Here is an 18,187-nt window from a genome sequence, read left to right as displayed (position 1 = left end):
CAGTCCATTATCAGACTCCGCTCAGAGCCTCCCTTGACTATAAGGGATGAACAAGTAAGTCTTAAGAGATGTTTTATAAAGAGGAATAAGTTCCCATACTGAGAAATGAATGACTGGTTCTCCTCTAATACTAATAATAAACGTTAACTTATTTTTTATTTGTGCATTATATTTTCTAAAGCATTCTCCATTGTGGAGGATTTATACTATGCTGGAAGTATTTAAATTTTAGGAAAATATCTGATCCACTGAAGTGGGTGGTATGGGATATTTCCTCTAAAAATGTGCAAGGGTAACACTGCTCATAGAAAAATGTCCACATTCCTTTGCTTTTATTCACAGCTCTCCACAGTTTTGAAATCTTGTCCAGAGACCCTCAGCACCAGCGTTCTCTCCTCTCATCCTGTATTCCCTCTACTCTGATCACCCCTCATTCCCGCTCTCTCTCTGCTGTGACTGCTCAATGCTGTTCCCTCTGCCCGGAATTCCCTCACCTTCCTCCCTCCCTTCCCAGTCACAGTCTTCCCTCTGCATCTGCCTGTCAAAAGCCTAATTGCCTTTTAGCCCTGCTCATCTAATAAGCCTTCTGGAAGCCCTTAGAGGGATTATCCTTCCACCTCATACCCCGTGCTGGTTACCAGCTCTATTATAACCCTCATGTTTATCTCCCTTCCCAAGAACAATGAAGGTCAAGTGTATGCTGGCAGCGTGAGGAGGAGAACCTGGCCTTTCTCAGCTTGGCCTCCCTAGAGCCAGCATGTAGTAGATGCTCCAGGAATGCTTGTGAAAACGGATACTTGTTGCTGTTTTCTCTAGAATATAAAGCTCATAACCAGATCCTTAAAAAAAAAAAAAAAAAAAACTAGGTTAGTTTCAGAATTCTTTTTCTTCATAAAGCCATGTTAGTCAACCTTCTCTTTGGGGTAGTCATAATATTTGCAAATTTGTACCTGGCAGGACGTTCTAATTTTTCAACGCTGGAATTTAAACTAACCAGTGTCAGTCCCCCTGCTTTAACCACAGACACTGCGTTTGTCCTTTTCCTTCTATTCATCTTCATTTGGTACATCGTCCATGAATTTTTGAAATTAAAAGCTTATGATTCTTTAAAGACTTTGCCCAGTTTTTAAGTGCCAAGGGTTTTGCATTTGGCTATATTTTAATTTATTTAAGGATTCTTTTAATCAAATTCTTCCCTAGTTTAGCCAGATTTCTTTTTTAATCCTCCCAGGCCAAAAGTTTATTTATTGTGACTAAATTCTTTTAAAGATAGAAGTTAAAACAGTATTAAATGCTATTTATAGCATTCTCTCTTGCTAGTTTCTTTCCGCATCTCATAAAAACATGTTTCTTTTCTTGCATGTCTGGTGCAGTCAACATTTCCTCACTTTTATGATCTGTGCCAGTCGCTAGATATATACAGACTGTCCGCTGAGTGTCTAGCCCAGTATTACACATGTGGAGGATATGAAAAAATACCAGGTAAACTTAACTGTTAGCAGTCCAACTGAGACTGGATTATGTGGACATGGAGGATAGAGGAATCACTGAATGGCAGAGCAGGCAAGAGAGGCTTCCTGGAAGAAGGAGGGGCTTGGACTGTGTCATAGAGTCAGAAGCAAGAGCAGGTTGAAGGGACTGAACACGGAGCCAGGCCTGAGGAAGTTCCAGGATCCAAATGGGAAGCGTACCCAGAGGACACAGAAACCAGATGGCATGGCAAGGCAGGAAGTGCAGAGTGCAGCATGCTGTCCCTTTCCAGGCAATGTGGGTCCTCACTTCTAGCATGGGGCCTGCAACATGGAGTATGCTCACTAAACATGTGATGGATGAGGGAACAGATGGACCAGGGGAAGCAGATAGAGAAGCACAGGGACAAGGAAGGGTTCCCATGCGGGGGACCCTTGGTCCTGGCCTCAGCCACTAATATCCTTCTTTCAGCCTGGTGAGGGCCAGCCCTGAGTGGGCCTTGTTTGGGAGTATAAGTTGTAAGCATTCAGAGTTCTAGAACAGAGGTGTTTCCTACAAACTGAGCCTTGATGAGCAGAAACCCAGATAAACTCAGAAAAGGAAGGAGGGCCCTCCAGGTAGGGAGACCATCTTGGCTGTGGGCTTCCCAAGGCCAGAAGGCTTCCCTCATCTTTGCATCACCCAATCCTCTCCACGTATGCAAAAATGAGGGGAGTGGTAGGAAAGAAAGTGAGATTGGTAAAATAGGGCAGGTTATGGCTTTTCTGAATTGAATATATGTGATCACAAAAGAGCCAAATAAAAAGTGGGAAATTGTTATGTCTACACAATATCGAAGCTTTATTGATCGCTTCCCTCTCTATGGAATGTTCCCCAGACTTCAATTCTGATCCACTTTTAACCTTCTAGAACCAACTTGAAGTCCATCTCCTCTGCAGAGCTTTCACTCAAGCAGGGTTCCCCCTTCCTTTGCACAGACACCGTCTGCGCATGCCTCAGCCATCGCCTGAACATGCCGAGCTGCAGTCGCGCGTTTACCTTTCCAGGTCTCCCTTTGCAGCTCAAGAGCTCAAGGACATGGACACCTTCCTTCTTCTCAGCACTCTGTCTTCCAGTTAGTAAATCTGGCGAGAAGAGAAGAGACAGACAGGAGGGACCCAGCTGACCTGCCGATTTTGCCAACCTGACAGTATTCTCATAAGACAGTCTACCTCTTCTTAGGTACATCTGTAAGCTGTATTCCGGGTTTTATGTACCTTTTTCTTCTATGTTTTTCATTTCCTTTACCACTTTGGCATTTTTCCCCTGAAGACCATTCAGCTTTCCTGACCCTCTTAGTTGTAGAAATTGCTCCCATTTTTAAAAGTAGTATTTATTTGAAAAAGATCATATAAAACATACCTATGTACTTTAAAGACTAATAAAACCACTCGACTTCAGAAATAGGGCATAGAGCCAGTATCATAGCAGCCCTGTGCATATCCCTCCCGCAAGTAACCACTACCCTGCACTTTGTGAGCCATATTCTTGATGTTATAATAGCTTTACACCTACTATGTATCCACAAGCAATATATTGTTGTTTTGGGGGGGTTTTTTTTGAACTTTATATAAATTGTTTTCTGTTGCTGTGAATATCAATGTCTTCGTTTTTTTAAAAACTTTTTAAAATTATAAATACTTAAAGCTCATACAAGTGTAAGGAGTACAAAACAAATACCCATGTGTCCCCCTTAGTCAGATCTTAATATTTTGCTAATTGCTTCTGGTTTTTGCTTTGCTTTGCTTTGCTTTTAAGAAATAGCACATCATCATTTTCATTGAAGCCCCTGAGTGCCCGTCCCGGGTGCATTCCTGTCCCTCTCTCCTACCCTGTTACTCCTAGATGTCCTTAATTTGGTGTTTATCGTTCCTATGCACCTTTTTATACATTTCCTACATAGACATTTACAAACAGTATGTAATAATCCATGTGTGTTTTTGAACTTTGTAAGTACGTATTGAACAGTATTCATCTGTAACTTGCTTTTTTCACTGAACGTTGTGTTCTCGAGATTCATCCATGTCAGTACACGTAGCTTTAGCTCACTCCACTGAATATTCCATGGTACAGTTAGCCAATCGCACCTTGGTGGACTTTCCAGTTTTTGTTATCACAAACAATGTGACAGCAAACCTTCTCCTACCTATCTTCTTATGCACATGTGGCAGTATTTTAGAAATGAAATTGCTGAGTTATGAAGTATATATTTCTTCACTTTCTCTGTACAAGAAGTTATAAAAATTTACATTCTCATCAGTGAATGAGAATTCCCAGTGCTCCACGGCCTTGACAACACTTGAGTATTATTGGGTTTTAAATTTTTTGTCAGTCTAATGGGTATGAAATGGAATCTCACTGAAGTTTTAATTGCATTTCCTTTAGATGCTCCTTTCCTTTAGTTCAACGAGCATCTTTGAGTGTCTGTCCTGTACAATGCACTGTGCTAAGTGCTGGCAGTATTAGAATAAGTAATTCATGGCCCCTGCCTTTAGGAGCTCACAGTCTTTGCAGTGATTCCTATCTAGGGAGGCATATCACAATCACTCAAGGTTTATTTTCAAAAATCAGAGGTCTGAGGTGAGGCCCAAGCATCAGCAATCTTCATTCCATGGTGATGCCGATACTCACTTTGAATTGAGAAACTCTGATGTCGGGGAGAAGCCTAGCTGATTCAGTCTGGGTTCGTTTATGTGGGCAAGGTGAGAACCTGGCTCTTCACTGGCCAACTCTATGGCATCCCTTTCATCTTGAGATTCTTTTTACAATTTTATGTGTGTCCCCTTGAGTCTTGGAATGAGTAATTTGTATCTATAAAGTACCTCAGAAGCAATTGCTAAACAAAATATAAGCAGGGGCAGATTTCCTATAACTTCAGTTCTCTGAGTCAGCTGAAAATCTGGAAGGAAACAACAACAACAGGAGAAGGAGGAGACGGTCTGAACGTGCCTGAGGCACACAACCCAGAGCTCACGCTCCATTAGTCCAGCACCTGCTCCAGCCAGGTTCTGGTCTAGGGGTGGGGAGGCACTGCACCTGACTCTTGGGGACCTGAGACACAGGTGGGATAAAGTAGGCAAAAGAAAAGAGAAGAGGCAAGAGAGAGAGATAATACTAAGACGGTTGGCCTTGGTGAGAAGTGGCAAAGGAAAAAGCAGCTGGATAAAAAAGGAAACATAGTAGAGGATGTTTATAGTCAGGGGGCACACTTCGCGTCACACCCCGGGAGCCCTGGAGACTTCCGTATACCACACTAAAGGCACATCAGCTCTTAACAGTGGGCAATGAGGGGTAGGGGGTGGCAGGAGTGGCTCTTAGGTAGGAGGCATTTGGAAAGAGCAAGCTAAGTCTTCCGTAACGCTTGAGGCCATCACCTATAATGATTTTTTCATATGCTCTCTGTCATCAAGAAAAGGCTAAAGTATTTTCAGTATATTATTTTTACTGAGATGTGAAGGTATGTACAAAGTTTAGGAAGATTTCCATCAAAATAGTTAAAAGTCAAGCACTGTGAAGGCTTATGCTGTAGTTACCAAAAATTTCACTATATATGGGACAGTCTGTAAAGCCAGATGAAAAAGAAAACCTCAGGAAAAGAAGAGGAGTAAGGAAAGGAAACAAATGTTTGTTTAGTACCTGCTTGGTATTTATTCAGTCCTTTAGGCAGCACTGTGAGATTAGAATTCTTGTCCTCATTCTGCAGATGAGAAAGTCAGGATTGAAAGAGATGACATGTTTTGTCTATGGTCTCACCACAAATAAATGGTGGGGCTACATTTGCACCCATTTTTATCTGACTCCAAAGACTGTGCTTTTTTCTGCCTTACCATGCTATCTCCTCCCATATTAGGGTTTTTAGAATTTACAGCAAAATTCAAGAAACTTCAGGCTTTAGTTTGGTAATATTAAAACCCCAAAGGTAACCTGTTTACATGATCAAATCACACAAAAGATAGTGAAAATTTGAAACCAGTTTAACAAAATCTGGTTGAAGTTTAGTCTCCCCGTCACTTAAATGAAAGGCAGTTATGGTAAAAGGAGACATCATTTAATTTTTAAAGCCTTGAGTAGGGATACATCTGAATTGGAAAACTTTACTTTTATATTTCTTGTAGGTGAGTATTTTGGATATGTGCTGTTTAACTTTCTAGTGGTTAGAATCCTGTGTCTCAAAGGTTTAGTTGTAGTTAGTACGGTTGGGGGTGGTTAGTAAATAAATGGCAGACTTACCCAGTTGGTTGTGTGCCCACTCTGGGAGTAGCAGGGAATGAGATATGTCCAAACTGCTCTTAGGAAGAATCAACCTCAGATGGAATCACCGTTGGAGGGAGGGTTTACAGCAAGTCAACCTGGGGTTAAAACTATCTCCTAATGAGGCTTCGAGGAACTGGAGAGGCCTGGGAGGATTGGAAATGGGGACATAACCATAACCACCACACAGTGAATCCATGAATATCTTCCCTACTAACCCAAGAACACGGGAATATATAGTTTGGAAGGTTGAGAGAAATGAAATAATGGCTGACTTGTGAATAATGATGAAAATATTTGATGATGTGACTCCCAGGGAAGCAATTATGGTTAACCCCTCATTTGTTTGGCATTTTCAAGGGTTGAACTGACCCACATAACTGAATTTTCCAGACAACTAAAACTTTCCTATTTATGTGCCTTGAATGTTTTTTAACCATTCTTGGTGGAAATATTTCTGAAATAGATTATACAATTATCCTGCCTTCTTGACTAGAAGCTGCAAGAAACAACATTTCCTTAGATGCCTTTGACTGCAAGTCTGGGAAGACCTGATTAAAAGAGGTTTAAATAGTTAGGACTTGTAATCGTCCCACATTAACAAGAAATCTAGTTCCAGGGGTGATGAATTCGGCAGCTCAGTGATGTCAGGCTGACTTTCCTATCGTGGTCACAAGATGGGTGCATATCTCCAAGCCTCAAGATCTCACGTGATGAGATCTAAGGCAAGAATGAAATGGGGGCTTCTCCTTACACGTGTCTTTAATCAGAGAGGAAAATATTTCTCAGAAGACCCCTAGTCGCCTTCCCCTGTGACCCATTGGCAGAACTGAGTCACTTTTCCATGCCTTGATTTTATAGAATGGCTGAGAGAGTGAATATCCAGCACTTTCAGATCCTGGAGTGGAAGGAGGGCTCTGCCCATATACAACGAGGATAGGGATGGCTGTTGGGGAGGCAACCAGGAGTGTCTGCCACGGTTGCCAAGATTGGGGGTGAACCTAACTTACTGCACAGCGATAGCCTGAGGGATGACTGAGCTTTCTCTTCCCACACTGGCTCCAGACTGGGCTTCTTTTTGATTTCCTGAGTCTGCTTTTAGTTATTAATCTCTCTCCTTCCTTTGTGTCAGACTGCTAGTTATCACTACTTGCTGTTAATGTGCCGTGTCCTCATCTTGCCATAATTAGATTTTTTTCCTGGAAAAACCATATAAGCAAAGTTGTTAGAACTGTGCCTGAAATGTTCTGAGTGAGTATCTGACAGCTGTCCTGTGCATCAGACACTTAGTGTGGCGTTTCTTTTGGCTGTTCAGGGTCATTTTTCCATTGTGGAGGTTTTTGGAGAAGTGAGGAGTTTCTAGAGTCTTGTGAACTTAGATACGACTTTAATGGGGAAGTCTTCTCATGGGGAAAGGATTTGTATTTAGGGGCAGTTAAGCTTCTTTACTAGAGGAGGGAAAACTGCGTCTGTCCATCTGAATCTCAGCAAGGTTTAGAGAGAGGCAGCAAAGTGTACAGGGGCTTTCTGCTCCCTCTCAAAGGGATGGTGGTTGCCTGGAGATCACCACCAGCTGCCGGGCTGTGACCAGTGGAACTCGTCACTGCAGCGACTGTCCAGCATGAGGCAAGCCGGTGCAGAGCTTGAGTATTCCTGCCTCTGCCAGGGCGTCGGAGCCCTGTGAATGAGTCCTGTGAAATGCCCAGGTTGTGCAGAATTAGAAGTGTTTGGGTGTGACTTGTTTCAACAAGTTCTTGAAGAAAGGAATGCTTCGGAAATGGTTATTGAAATTATACAGAACAAGTGAGGACCATCCCTTCTGTGGGTGGAGGGCTGACCGAATTCCAGTCTCTGTGTACAGGAGGAGGGAAATAGGGAGCAGCTGTCAAAGTAATACTGACAATGAATAACTTGAACCAAAGGGAATGATTCTACTTCGGAAATCAAACCTGAGCTAGTAGGCGGATTGGGTTCTAATGAAGCGAATGGTTGAAATCTTCAGTTTTGGTATAGCTGAAACTATGAGCCCAGACTGCCTAGAACTCCAAGGGTCCCTTCAGAGGAAGTCAGCTGTTTGAAGGCCTAAAGTCGTTATGTTACTCTGTATCAGAAAATTGTGAGTTAGCCTATAGGCAAATGTTAGGTGACAAAAACATTTGGGGATAAGGAAAACAAGTTTAGGTTTTTTTTAATTCCGACTAATTTGTACCATTCAAATCATTCTTAAAAGAAAAATGCAAAATATTTCTCGTAAGTATTTTAGTTATTAACTTTTTCTTATGCATAGAACATTTTTAAAGAAGCCATCCTTTTGTTGACTTCTGACTGATAGGATACAGCTTAGTTAATTGGGCCAGATAGTTATATGTTTCTAATTTTATTTTCTCATATGTGAATTAACATGTGGATTACTGATTTTCTCTCTGAAGTACTCTGAGCATTCCTGCTCCCCTAATATTTCAGCCACTGTGTTCAAATTTTAATATTCGCTTCAGCTACACTTTTTTAGAAAAATCTCCATGGAGAAATAATCATGTAATCAATGCTCTTTTGGAATCCTGGTACATATGAGCATATAGCATATAGCTGGCTGGCAATTTTTTTTTTAAATTAGAACCACTCATTGCCCAGGTAAATAAATTTGCATTCACATTTTGAATTTGTTCTGATCTTAATTGAGCAGTTAGGGGGTCAGAGTGGATGGTTCAGAACTAGGTGAGAAAATCATTTTTTAGCATATCAAACCAGCAACTCATTTTCTACAAAACAAAATAACAGGAACAAAAAAATATAAGGCATTTCAAAGCCTAAAAAGGCTAGTAGCTTGAGAGTCGTGAAGCCTGCAGTATTATCTGTATTACTTTGATACTAAATGGTGACTATATTCACTTTAAATTTGTAAATTTTGCCTTTGAATTCTATTATTTAAAATTATTGCTTTTTTGAAGGGAAAGTTACATGATAAATACTTTCTACCACTGCTATTGGTGATTGCTTTGGGGGTTCATCTGAGTCTTGTTTTATATTTGGAAATTTGTGTATAATATAATCATAACTGAAGTCAAAGTATACACGAATAGACATTTTTTTCTAAAATTAAGAGGAGGAAATGAAATAAGTAATGAGAAAAGATATAAACTTGATTTTAGAAAGCAATATTTATCCAAAATGACTGAAGATGTTATAGATCATGCTTTGTAATCTGAAGAGATTCAAAAGGGTTTTTGAATTGAATTATTTATAATTTGAGTCAGTCTGTTTTTCATATTGTGTATTGTTCCTATATATTACTAAATCTCTGTTTTGGCACAAATAGACATGTATTGAAAATGCACTGAGGCAATTGGAAAATGTGACTAAAGAGTGGACATTCAAAGTCTTGCCGCTTTGCCTTGGTGGTGCTGTGATTCACGCATAGAAACCCCCTGCAGCCCTGAGTCAGAGTCACATACAGTCAGAGGTCTGCGAGCCCTCGCCGACTGGGCGAGTGTTTGTTTCTTGTTTCTTTTAAAGTTTGTTGCAAACCTAACTTTTCCTTCAAGAAATCATTTTGGGTGCCTAGAGGGCCCAGTCCAAGTCAAATGTCACCCTCAACTGGCATAGTGATAGATGCGTAACTATGTAGTATGAGGGGTTTTTTGCATATATTTGCCTCATGTAGCCAAACAGATGAACCTTGTACATTCTTGACAGTAGAAACTTTAGCTTACTAAATTATAGTTATGACGTAGTGCGTGTGTTGTGAGCAGGTTGTACCAGTATGCTTAAGAGCAGGAGGCAACATGGCCCAGTAGAAGGAGCTTGGGATTTAAGTCCTGGACTCGATCTGAGTCCTGCCTCTGCCCGGCTACGGCATGAGCAGTTTAATACGCCTCTTGGAGTCTCAAGTTTGTTCATCTGTTAAATGCAGATGGTAGAAATAATGTCTGCTTCACAGAATTATAAGTATCAAATTAGGTAAAGTATGTAAAAGTATTCTGTAAAGCTAGAAAATTCTATACACATTTTTCTTCTTTTTTTATATATATTAATATGCCTGTTCTTTGTCCTGGAAGTGGACAACATTCACACAAATATACGTTATATGTCTTGAGGAATGTGCTATTGAAACAGTTCGTGGGTTTTTTGTGTGTGTGTGTTTTTTTTTGAGGAAGGTTAGCCCTGAGCTAACATCTGCTGCCAATCCTCCTCTTTTTGCTGAGGAAGACTGGCCCTGAGCTAACAACCATCCCCATCTTCCTCTACTTTATATGTGGGACGCCTGCCACAGCATGGCTTGCCAAGTGGTTCCATGTCCGTACCCGAGATCTGAACCAGTGAACCCCAGGCCGCTGAAGTGGGACGTGCAAACTTAACCACTGTGCCACCGGGCTAGCCCCAACAGTTCATGTTTTTAATGAGAGTCTGCATCAACTTAAAACAGAAGTCATTTCATTTTTAAAAATTGAGTTACAGAACCCCAAAATGAACAGATAAAGCACATAATACTTGTTAACAGCAAATATTAAAATCAGTCAATACTCTAACAGTAGACATATGTAGTGCTCAGATTGGTCCTTGTTGCATTTCATTAAGGAGCTCCCACTGGTTTAGGAGATACATCTGGTAACACATATGAAAAAATGTAAAACTGCCGAATATCAAAATTCACTGCTTGATTGGAAGTTAAGCGATAACTCTATCTTCTCTGGTGGCCCAGTTGCCATATCCTATAAAAATAGAAAGATTATCACCTGCCCTCTTGATCCGCTTTCCAAATCTGTTCTTTAAGGACAGCCTGTGTCCCACCTCTTCCCTCAAATTCTAGATGAGGAAGACACAGCCTAACCTTTGAAGAGTTTATGCTATAACAGAGACTTGAAATAGGCATATAACTAACTCCTGCATGGAATATTGGACAGAGTCAGTGCCAGGAGAAGTTCAGATGGCTAGAGGGGCCCAACTTCTGTAGCCGTTTCATGGCATTCTTCAGCACCTACACATTATGCCTCATATTAGTTAAATTTTCATTTATGTGTCATTTGCCTCTCTACCTAGGTTGTAAACTCCTTGAAGGCAGGAGAGGCACCTTGTATTTCTTGGTTCCTCTCTCCATACCTTTTACCTAAGCTTCAACCAGTGTTTGTGATTCTGATAGAATCTTGTATCTAACATTGAGATTTAGCCAAAAAAGTGTAGTAAGATACGTTTAAGACCTAACTTTCTTTTCCTTTCTTCTTTCTTTGCAGTTGACCTGCCCCTGTTTTTCCCTCGAGACCAGCCGACTCTCACATTCCAGTCCGTCTATCACTTTACCAACAGTGGACAGCTTTATTCCCAGGCCCAAAAAAATTATCCATACAGCCCCAGATGGGATGGAAATGAAATGGCCAAAAGAGCAAAGTAAGTGAAACCATTGTTATTTCCTACAAACAGGAACGTTTTGTTTATCTAGTCCAGGGGTTGGCAAGCTACTGCCCACAGGCTAAATCTTGCCATGCATCTGGTTTTATAAGTAAAGTTTTATTGAAACACAGCCACGCCCATTTCTTTGCTTATTTTCTATGGCTGCTTTCATGCTGCAATGGCAGAGTGAGTAGTTGCAACAGACTACATATGGCCTGCAAAGTTTTGGTCCTTTACAGAAAAAGTGTGCCAACCCTTAATCTAGCCTCATCAGATAGATTGCTTTTTTTTTTTTTGATGAGCGATAGGATTTATCTAACATTTACCTCTCTATTTAGATTAGAGAATAAATACTAGATAAGAATTGGAATTGTGGATAAATGGCATCAATGATAATGTTGGCAGCTACTTTCATATTTTTTAAAATGGAAAATTTCATCTGATAGTAAGCAAATAGAATTTCTGCTTAGTAGTCAATACATGGATGCAGTGCCTAGTGTTTCATATGGAACTGTAATGTCTTTGAAGGTACACAGTGAATTATATGCCTCACTGTATCTCTGCAGCCATTACCCGAAATAGGGCCTTCATCTTCCTCAATTGAATAAATCGCTACACATATAGATTAGAACTATTAAAATCTCTGTGGAAGTAGATTGGGAATTTGACAGAAGTTGCAGTTAGCTAGAGTTTAGAATTTAGAGATACAGCTATTGCACACAAACCTCTTTGTGGAATGCTTTCACCAGTCATGTGGAATAGGTAAATGTAGAAATATGCTCAGTATTTTTTATAGGTAAGACTTTAGTATCCAGAACACCAGTCTTCCTAGATTGAAGCAACAGTGGATCAAAATCATAGTTTCCAAAAATAAATCATAGTTAGAGTGGCAGGTGGTTATTACTTTATCACTCTGAACAGCCATACACTCACACCTGTGATCCCAACTGAAAGATGATCAGATCCCAAGAATCACACAAATGAAGAATGTCTGTTAAACATCCTCTTCATTCGCTCATCCAGTATTTATTGAGCGTCTACCATGTTCCAGGCACTGTGCTCCACACTGGGGATACAGGGATAAACAAATTAGAAACTGTCCATGTCCTCATGGAATTTATAGCCTGACAGGAGAGATCAAAGCCTTTCTCATATCAAACTTCTGACAGTTTTAAAGTACCTGCTAACAAAACCTGGCCTTCCAGACCTAGAAGCTCTTGATTCGTAGGACTTCTTGCTCTTGCCTCCTCCTCCATGAGACCTCTTTCCCTCCCAGCTGCCTCCTGGCATCTCCTATTCTTTCTGTGGTGCAAGACCACCTAGAGCAGGATTGGGGCTCTTTTAAATAATGGCAGAGTGGTTTCTCTAGAAATCCAGACCTCCCCAGATTCGTATGTGGAGTCCAGAGCTGTTGCTATCTGAACCTTCAGTGTGCCCTTTCTCCTGCTTTATCCATGATGCCCAAGTCTGAAATTCTGTTTAAGGAAAAAAACAAACATATGCAAATATAACTAGTAACAATGATTAAGACTTATATATCTTGAAATAGACTTGAACAAAGGGATTATGAGGTAAGTTTTATGTTTGAGATATTGCAGTTGTTTAATTTTCAGGGCTTTCCCTGTGTATACACAGGATCTACCCTCAGAAGATGGGTTGTTATTTGTGGTATGTGCTATGGAGTCTGAATCAGACATGTCTTTGTGGTTTCCATGGCAAAGCTGTCTGGATGTGTGTGTGTGTGTGTGTGTGTGTGTGTGTGTTTTTCTTAAGTAGACATTTTAGCGTGTATGAATTGAGTCTGTAAGGAGTTGCAGACCACGAGCCTGTGATTTCAGTATAAGAATATTGTAAGTGAAGCCTGTTTATCTTAACAGATTGGTTCAGAGTTGCAGGAGACATTTGCTTTATGTTAACACCAGTCTAAAGAAAACATCTGAAGTAATGTTAAAAAAATCTGCTTTCCACTGTAGTGAAGATGGATCCATTTTAAATGTAATAAAAGAGAAAGCCAGCAGCGCATACTGGAAGAAGAAATAGTTTAAAAGCTCCCTTCTTAAATCGAACTAACTTCCCTGGGCTGTGTCAGAAGGCCGGGTGGTGGATAAACACACCCAGAGAACTGTCCTCCAGTACAGACAAGATTGGGGCAGAAGGTTGGAGAGAAAGGACAGAAAGAGAGAAAGGTCAACTGCAGCATTCCTTACACGCCCTGTTTCTTTGTCCTGTGAAATATTGTATGTACACAGTGCGTAAAAGGCTATAATTCACTTGGAGAGCTCTGCCCATGACATAAACACTCTCACGGTTTATGAACAGCAGTACAGCCCTTTGAGTGGAGTCAGCTGTTTATTCCCTCCTGTAGAGCAAAAGTCTGCACATGTGCACTCAGAAAGGCCCCTTTCTGGTCTGGCAATGACCAGGGCGTTTCCTACAACATGTGCTTCTTGCTCTTGGCTGATTCTGTCCTCACAAGTGAAATATCCTGTACCGCTGAGCACAGGCTTTTGGGTCATGCGTGCCCCGGTTCCTCTCGCAGGTTCTAATCCTATAAGCTCTGTGGCCTTGGGCAGGGCTGTGAACTTCATCGTGTAAAACAAGATGACTCCTCCCTATTGGATGGGCTTGATCTAAAGGGTCAGTCACTGAGGGGACATATGAAGACCCTTGGGTTTAGCTTCTGCTTTGTCCCACCGTGCCTTTGCTCACCCCTTTCCTCCTGCCCTCTTTCTGCCCCTTCAAATCTACTCATCATTCACCGTTCTTCCTTATAGCTTTCCCCATCCGCGCTGACTTGCAGGCACCTCTTTTCCCTCTTCCTGGTCTCGGTTGACTGTTGGTGATATGTGATATGCTGCTTTGAAATCCCTTTCGTATTTTTCTTTTATTTCTCACATCTTTGTATATGTCTCATTTCCTTAATCAAATTGTGAGTTCTTTGAAGGCAGGGGTTTTGCATACCTTTTCAAGGATATTTATTGCAGTGTAATTTATATGCAATGTAATTTACATCCAATTAAGTGGACAGATTTTAAATGTATCTTTGAATGGAGTTTTGACAAAGTTACCTTCTATCCTTTTCCAGTTAGTCTCCTCACCCCCAAGACAACCGCTGTTGATTTCTATCACCCTGTTTTTCCTCTTTTAGATAATTCTTACAAATGGAATAATACAGATTGTACTCTTTTCTGTTTTTTGTGTTCAGCAAAATTATTTCAGATTTGTCTGTGATGGCATTCCTTTTTTACTGCTGAGCAATATTTCATTATATGAATATACCATAATTTATTAATCCATTCATCTGTATATGGATATTTGGGTTGTTCCCACTTTGGGGATTTTATTAATAGAGCTGCTATGAACAGTCTTATATAAGCCTTTTTTATAGCCACATGTTTTCAATTCTGTGGGTAAATAACCACAGAATGGGAGTATGTGTATGATTAACTTTATAGGAAGCTGACAAACACTTTCCGAAGTCATTATTACCAGTTTACACTTCCACAGGCAGTATGCAGGGTTCCAGTTGTTCCATAACCTTTCCCACACTTGGTATCATGAGTCTTTTTAATTTTGGCTATTCTAGAAGCGATAAAGTGATACCTCGCTGTTTTTTAATTTTGACTTCCTGACGATTAATGATGTTAAGCATCTTTTCATGTGCTTATTGGTATATCTTCTTTTGCGAAGTGTCTGTTCAAATTTAGCCTTTCTTTTTCCTTTTTTTTCTTGAGGAAGATTAGCCCTGAGCTAACATCTGCTGCCAATCCTCCTCTTTTTGCACGGGGAAAGTGGCCCTGAGCTAACATCTGTGCCCATCTTCCTCTTTTATGTGTGGGATGCTGCCACAGCATGGCTTGGTAAGTGGTGCTAGGTCCACACCCGAGATCCAGACCGGCAAATCCCCAGCCACTGAAGTGGAGCACAGGAACTTAACCACTATGCCACGGGGCCAGCCCCAAATTTAGCCTGTTTTTAATTGGGTTGTTGGTCTTTTTATTACTGAGTTTTAAGAGTTCTTTATATATTGATCAGATATTACAGATATTTTCTCCCAATCTGTGCCTTGCCTTTTTCATTTTAACAGTGTCTTTTGATGAACAGAAAATTTTTATTTTTAATGAAATCTACTTTTATCAATGTTTCCCTTTTATGTTAATGCTTAATTATTTGTCTACCACAAGGTCATGAAGAGATCCTCCTATGTGTTTTTTCTAGAAGCTTTGGTTTTGGTTTGATGTTTAGGTCTATGATTCATCTCAAATTAATTCTTGTGTATGGTATGAACAAGAGGCTGAAGTTCATTTTTTGTTTATGTATATCCAGGTACCAGCAACATTTGTTGAAAAAAACTTTTCTTTCCCTGTTGCATTACCTTCGTGCCTTTGTCAAAATAAATTGACCATGTGTGAGTGGGTCTGTTTCTGGATACTCTGTTCTATTCCATTGATCTATTTTTCTATCTGTATACTAACACGAATATTTCCTAAAATCGGGAAATGTAAATTTGCCAATTTTGTTCTTTTTGAAGATTCTTTTGGCTACTTTAAATCCTTTGCATTTCTATGTAACCTTTAAAATCAGTTTGCCAATTCCAACCCCAACTCCCCCTCCAAAAAAAAGCCTGCTAAGGGGCTGGCCCTGTGGCGTAGTGGTTAGTTTCGTATGCTCCACTTTGGTGACTCAAGGTTCACAGGTTTGGATTGCAGGTGCCGACCTACATACCACTCATCAAGCCGTGCTCTGGTGGCGTCCCACGTACACAATGGAGGAGGATTGCAACAGATGTTAGCTCAGCAACAATCTTCCTCAAGCAAAATGAGGAAGGTTGGCAACAGATGTTAGCTCAGGGCCAATCTTCCTTACCAAAAAAGAAAAAAAACAAAACCCTGCTGAGATTTTGATTGGGGTGGCATTGAATCATTAGATCAACAAGGGAAGAACTGACATTTTAACAACGTTGAATCTTCCGTCAGTGAACCTGGTTTTATTTAGGTCTTCTTTAATTTGTCTCAGAAATGTTTTGAGATTTTAATGTAGAAGCCTTGCATATTTTTAATGTCTTTGCTTTTATTGTAATTGACGATTTCTTTAGACTTTATTTTCCAGTTGTTGCTAGTGTATAGGAATACAAACGATTTTTCTGTATTGACCTAGTGTCCTGTGACATTGCTAAATTCACTATTGCTACTGTTCTAATAGCTTTTTTATAGATTTCTTAGAATTTTTTACCGAAACTGTCATATCATCTGTTAACAGTTTTATATCCTTCTTTCAAATCTTTATGATCTTTATGTTTTTTAATTTCTTTTTCTTACCCATTTGCACTGATTGGGAGCTTCAGTACAGTGTTGTGTGCAAGTGGTGAGAGCAGACATCTGGCCTTGTATTTCCAGATTAAGTTTGATGTTAGCATTAGGTTTGATAGTGATGTATTTATCAGATTGAAGAAATTCCCTTGTATTCCTACTTTGCTAAGAGTTTTTATCATGAATGGGGGTTGAATTCTGTAGAATACTTTTTCTGCTGCTATTGACATTATCCTATGGTTTTGCTCTATTCTATTAAAGCAATGAATTACATTAATTAGTTTTTGAATGTTGGACCAACCTTGCATTCCAGAGATAAATAAACCCTTCTGTCATGTTTTATCCTTTTTTATATTATTAGATTTGTTTTGCTAAAATTGTATTAAGATTTTTATGTCTATGTTCATGAGTGATATTAGTCTGAAATTTTTTTCCTGTGTTGTCCTTGTCAGATTTTGTTAATAGCACTAAGCTCGCTTCATAAAATGAATTGGCAGGTTTTCCTTTCTCGTCTGTCTTCTGGAAGAGTTGTAGAGGTTCAGCACTATTTTTTTCCTCAATATTTTGATCGAGTTTTATTTGTGGGGAGAAATTCAGTGTCTTTACTAAATATAGGGATATTCAGGGTTTTTAAATTTCTTCTTGTGTTAGTTTTAGCAAGTTGTGGGGTTTTTTTAAAGGAGTTTATCCATCGTGTCTAAGTTGTTGAATTGATTGGCATAAGGTTGTTTCTGATATTCCCTCATTTTCCTTTTAATATCTGTAAGAGCCATAGTCATGTAACCTCTTTCATTCCTTATAGTGAAAATTGGCATTTTTTTCCTCTCCCTGTTTTTTAAAATAGTCTAGCTAGGAGTTTATGAATTTTACTAATCTTTACAAAAAGCAACTTTTGACCTTCTGGATTTTATCCATGGTTTGTTTTCTATTTTATTAATTTGTGCTTTTATCTTTATTGTTTCCTTCTTATTTTCAGTTTATTTTTTTTCAAGCTTCTTAGAGTAGAAGCGTAGGTTATTGATTTTAATTATTTCTTCTTTTTAAATATAAGCCTTTGAAGCTACAAATTACTCTCTAAGGTTTGCTTTAGCTGCATCCCACAAATTTTGATATGTGGTTTTTCATTGTCATTTTTTTAGAAATATTTTCTAATATCCCTTGTGATTTCTTTTTGAACTATGGGTTGTTTATAATTGTGCTGTTTGAAATTCAAGTGTTGGGGATTTTTCTAGATATCTTGTTATTGATTTCTAATTTAATTCGGTTTTGGTTGCAGATCATAATCTCTGATTTTGATCCTTTGAAATCTGTTAGAGTTATTTTATGCCCCAACGTATGTTCTGTCGTGGTAAAGAAAAAGAATGTGTGTCCTGCAGTTTTGATGTACGGTCTTCTGTATACATATTAAGTCAACTTACTTGCCATTGTTATTCAAATCTTATATATCCTTACATTTGTGTTTGTGTGTGTGTGTGTTTATTATATCAGTTACTGAAAAGAGAGGTTAAAATTTCCACCTATGATTTTAGATTGTCTCTTTCTCCTTTTAGTTCTGACATGTTTGCTTTTTTGTGTTTTAAAGTTTTGTTATTTAGGTATATATATATTTAGAATTCTTATGTCATCTTGATAAATTGGCATTCTACCATTATGAAATAACTCTCTATTCCTGGTAGTACTCTTTGACTTGAAGTCTGCTTTGTCAGATATTAATATAGTTGTACCAGATTTCT

The 18,187-nt window shown here is 39.4% G+C and overlaps 1 protein-coding gene and 1 long non-coding RNA gene across 4 annotated transcripts in view; one reads left to right on the top strand and one right to left on the bottom strand.

The window, feature by feature from the left end:
- The window catches only part of BABAM2 (BRISC and BRCA1 A complex member 2), a 420,511-nt gene that overhangs the window by 373,159 nt on the left and 29,165 nt on the right, over window positions 1-18,187 (top strand). For all 3 annotated transcript variants that reach the window (XM_070572970.1, XM_070572969.1, XM_070572971.1), the window contains one exon: window positions 10,989-11,142. In XM_070572970.1, coding sequence (XP_070429071.1) covers window positions 10,989-11,142 — 154 coding nt within the window. The remainder of the gene's footprint in view (window positions 1-10,988; window positions 11,143-18,187) is intronic.
- Window positions 2,521-5,854, bottom strand: LOC139075587 (uncharacterized). Its single transcript, XR_011526164.1, has 3 exons — window positions 5,740-5,854; window positions 5,146-5,206; window positions 2,521-2,594 (listed from the first exon to the last, which is right to left on the bottom strand). It is a non-coding gene; the product is annotated as an uncharacterized lncRNA (long non-coding RNA).

Source organism: Equus przewalskii, chromosome 14, assembly GCF_037783145.1.
Source record: "Equus przewalskii isolate Varuska chromosome 14, EquPr2, whole genome shotgun sequence".
NCBI classification, from domain to species: Eukaryota; Metazoa; Chordata; class Mammalia; order Perissodactyla; family Equidae; genus Equus; species Equus przewalskii.
Note: the sequence above shows the minus strand (reverse complement) of the source record. Positions and strands in the feature narration are given on the sequence as shown.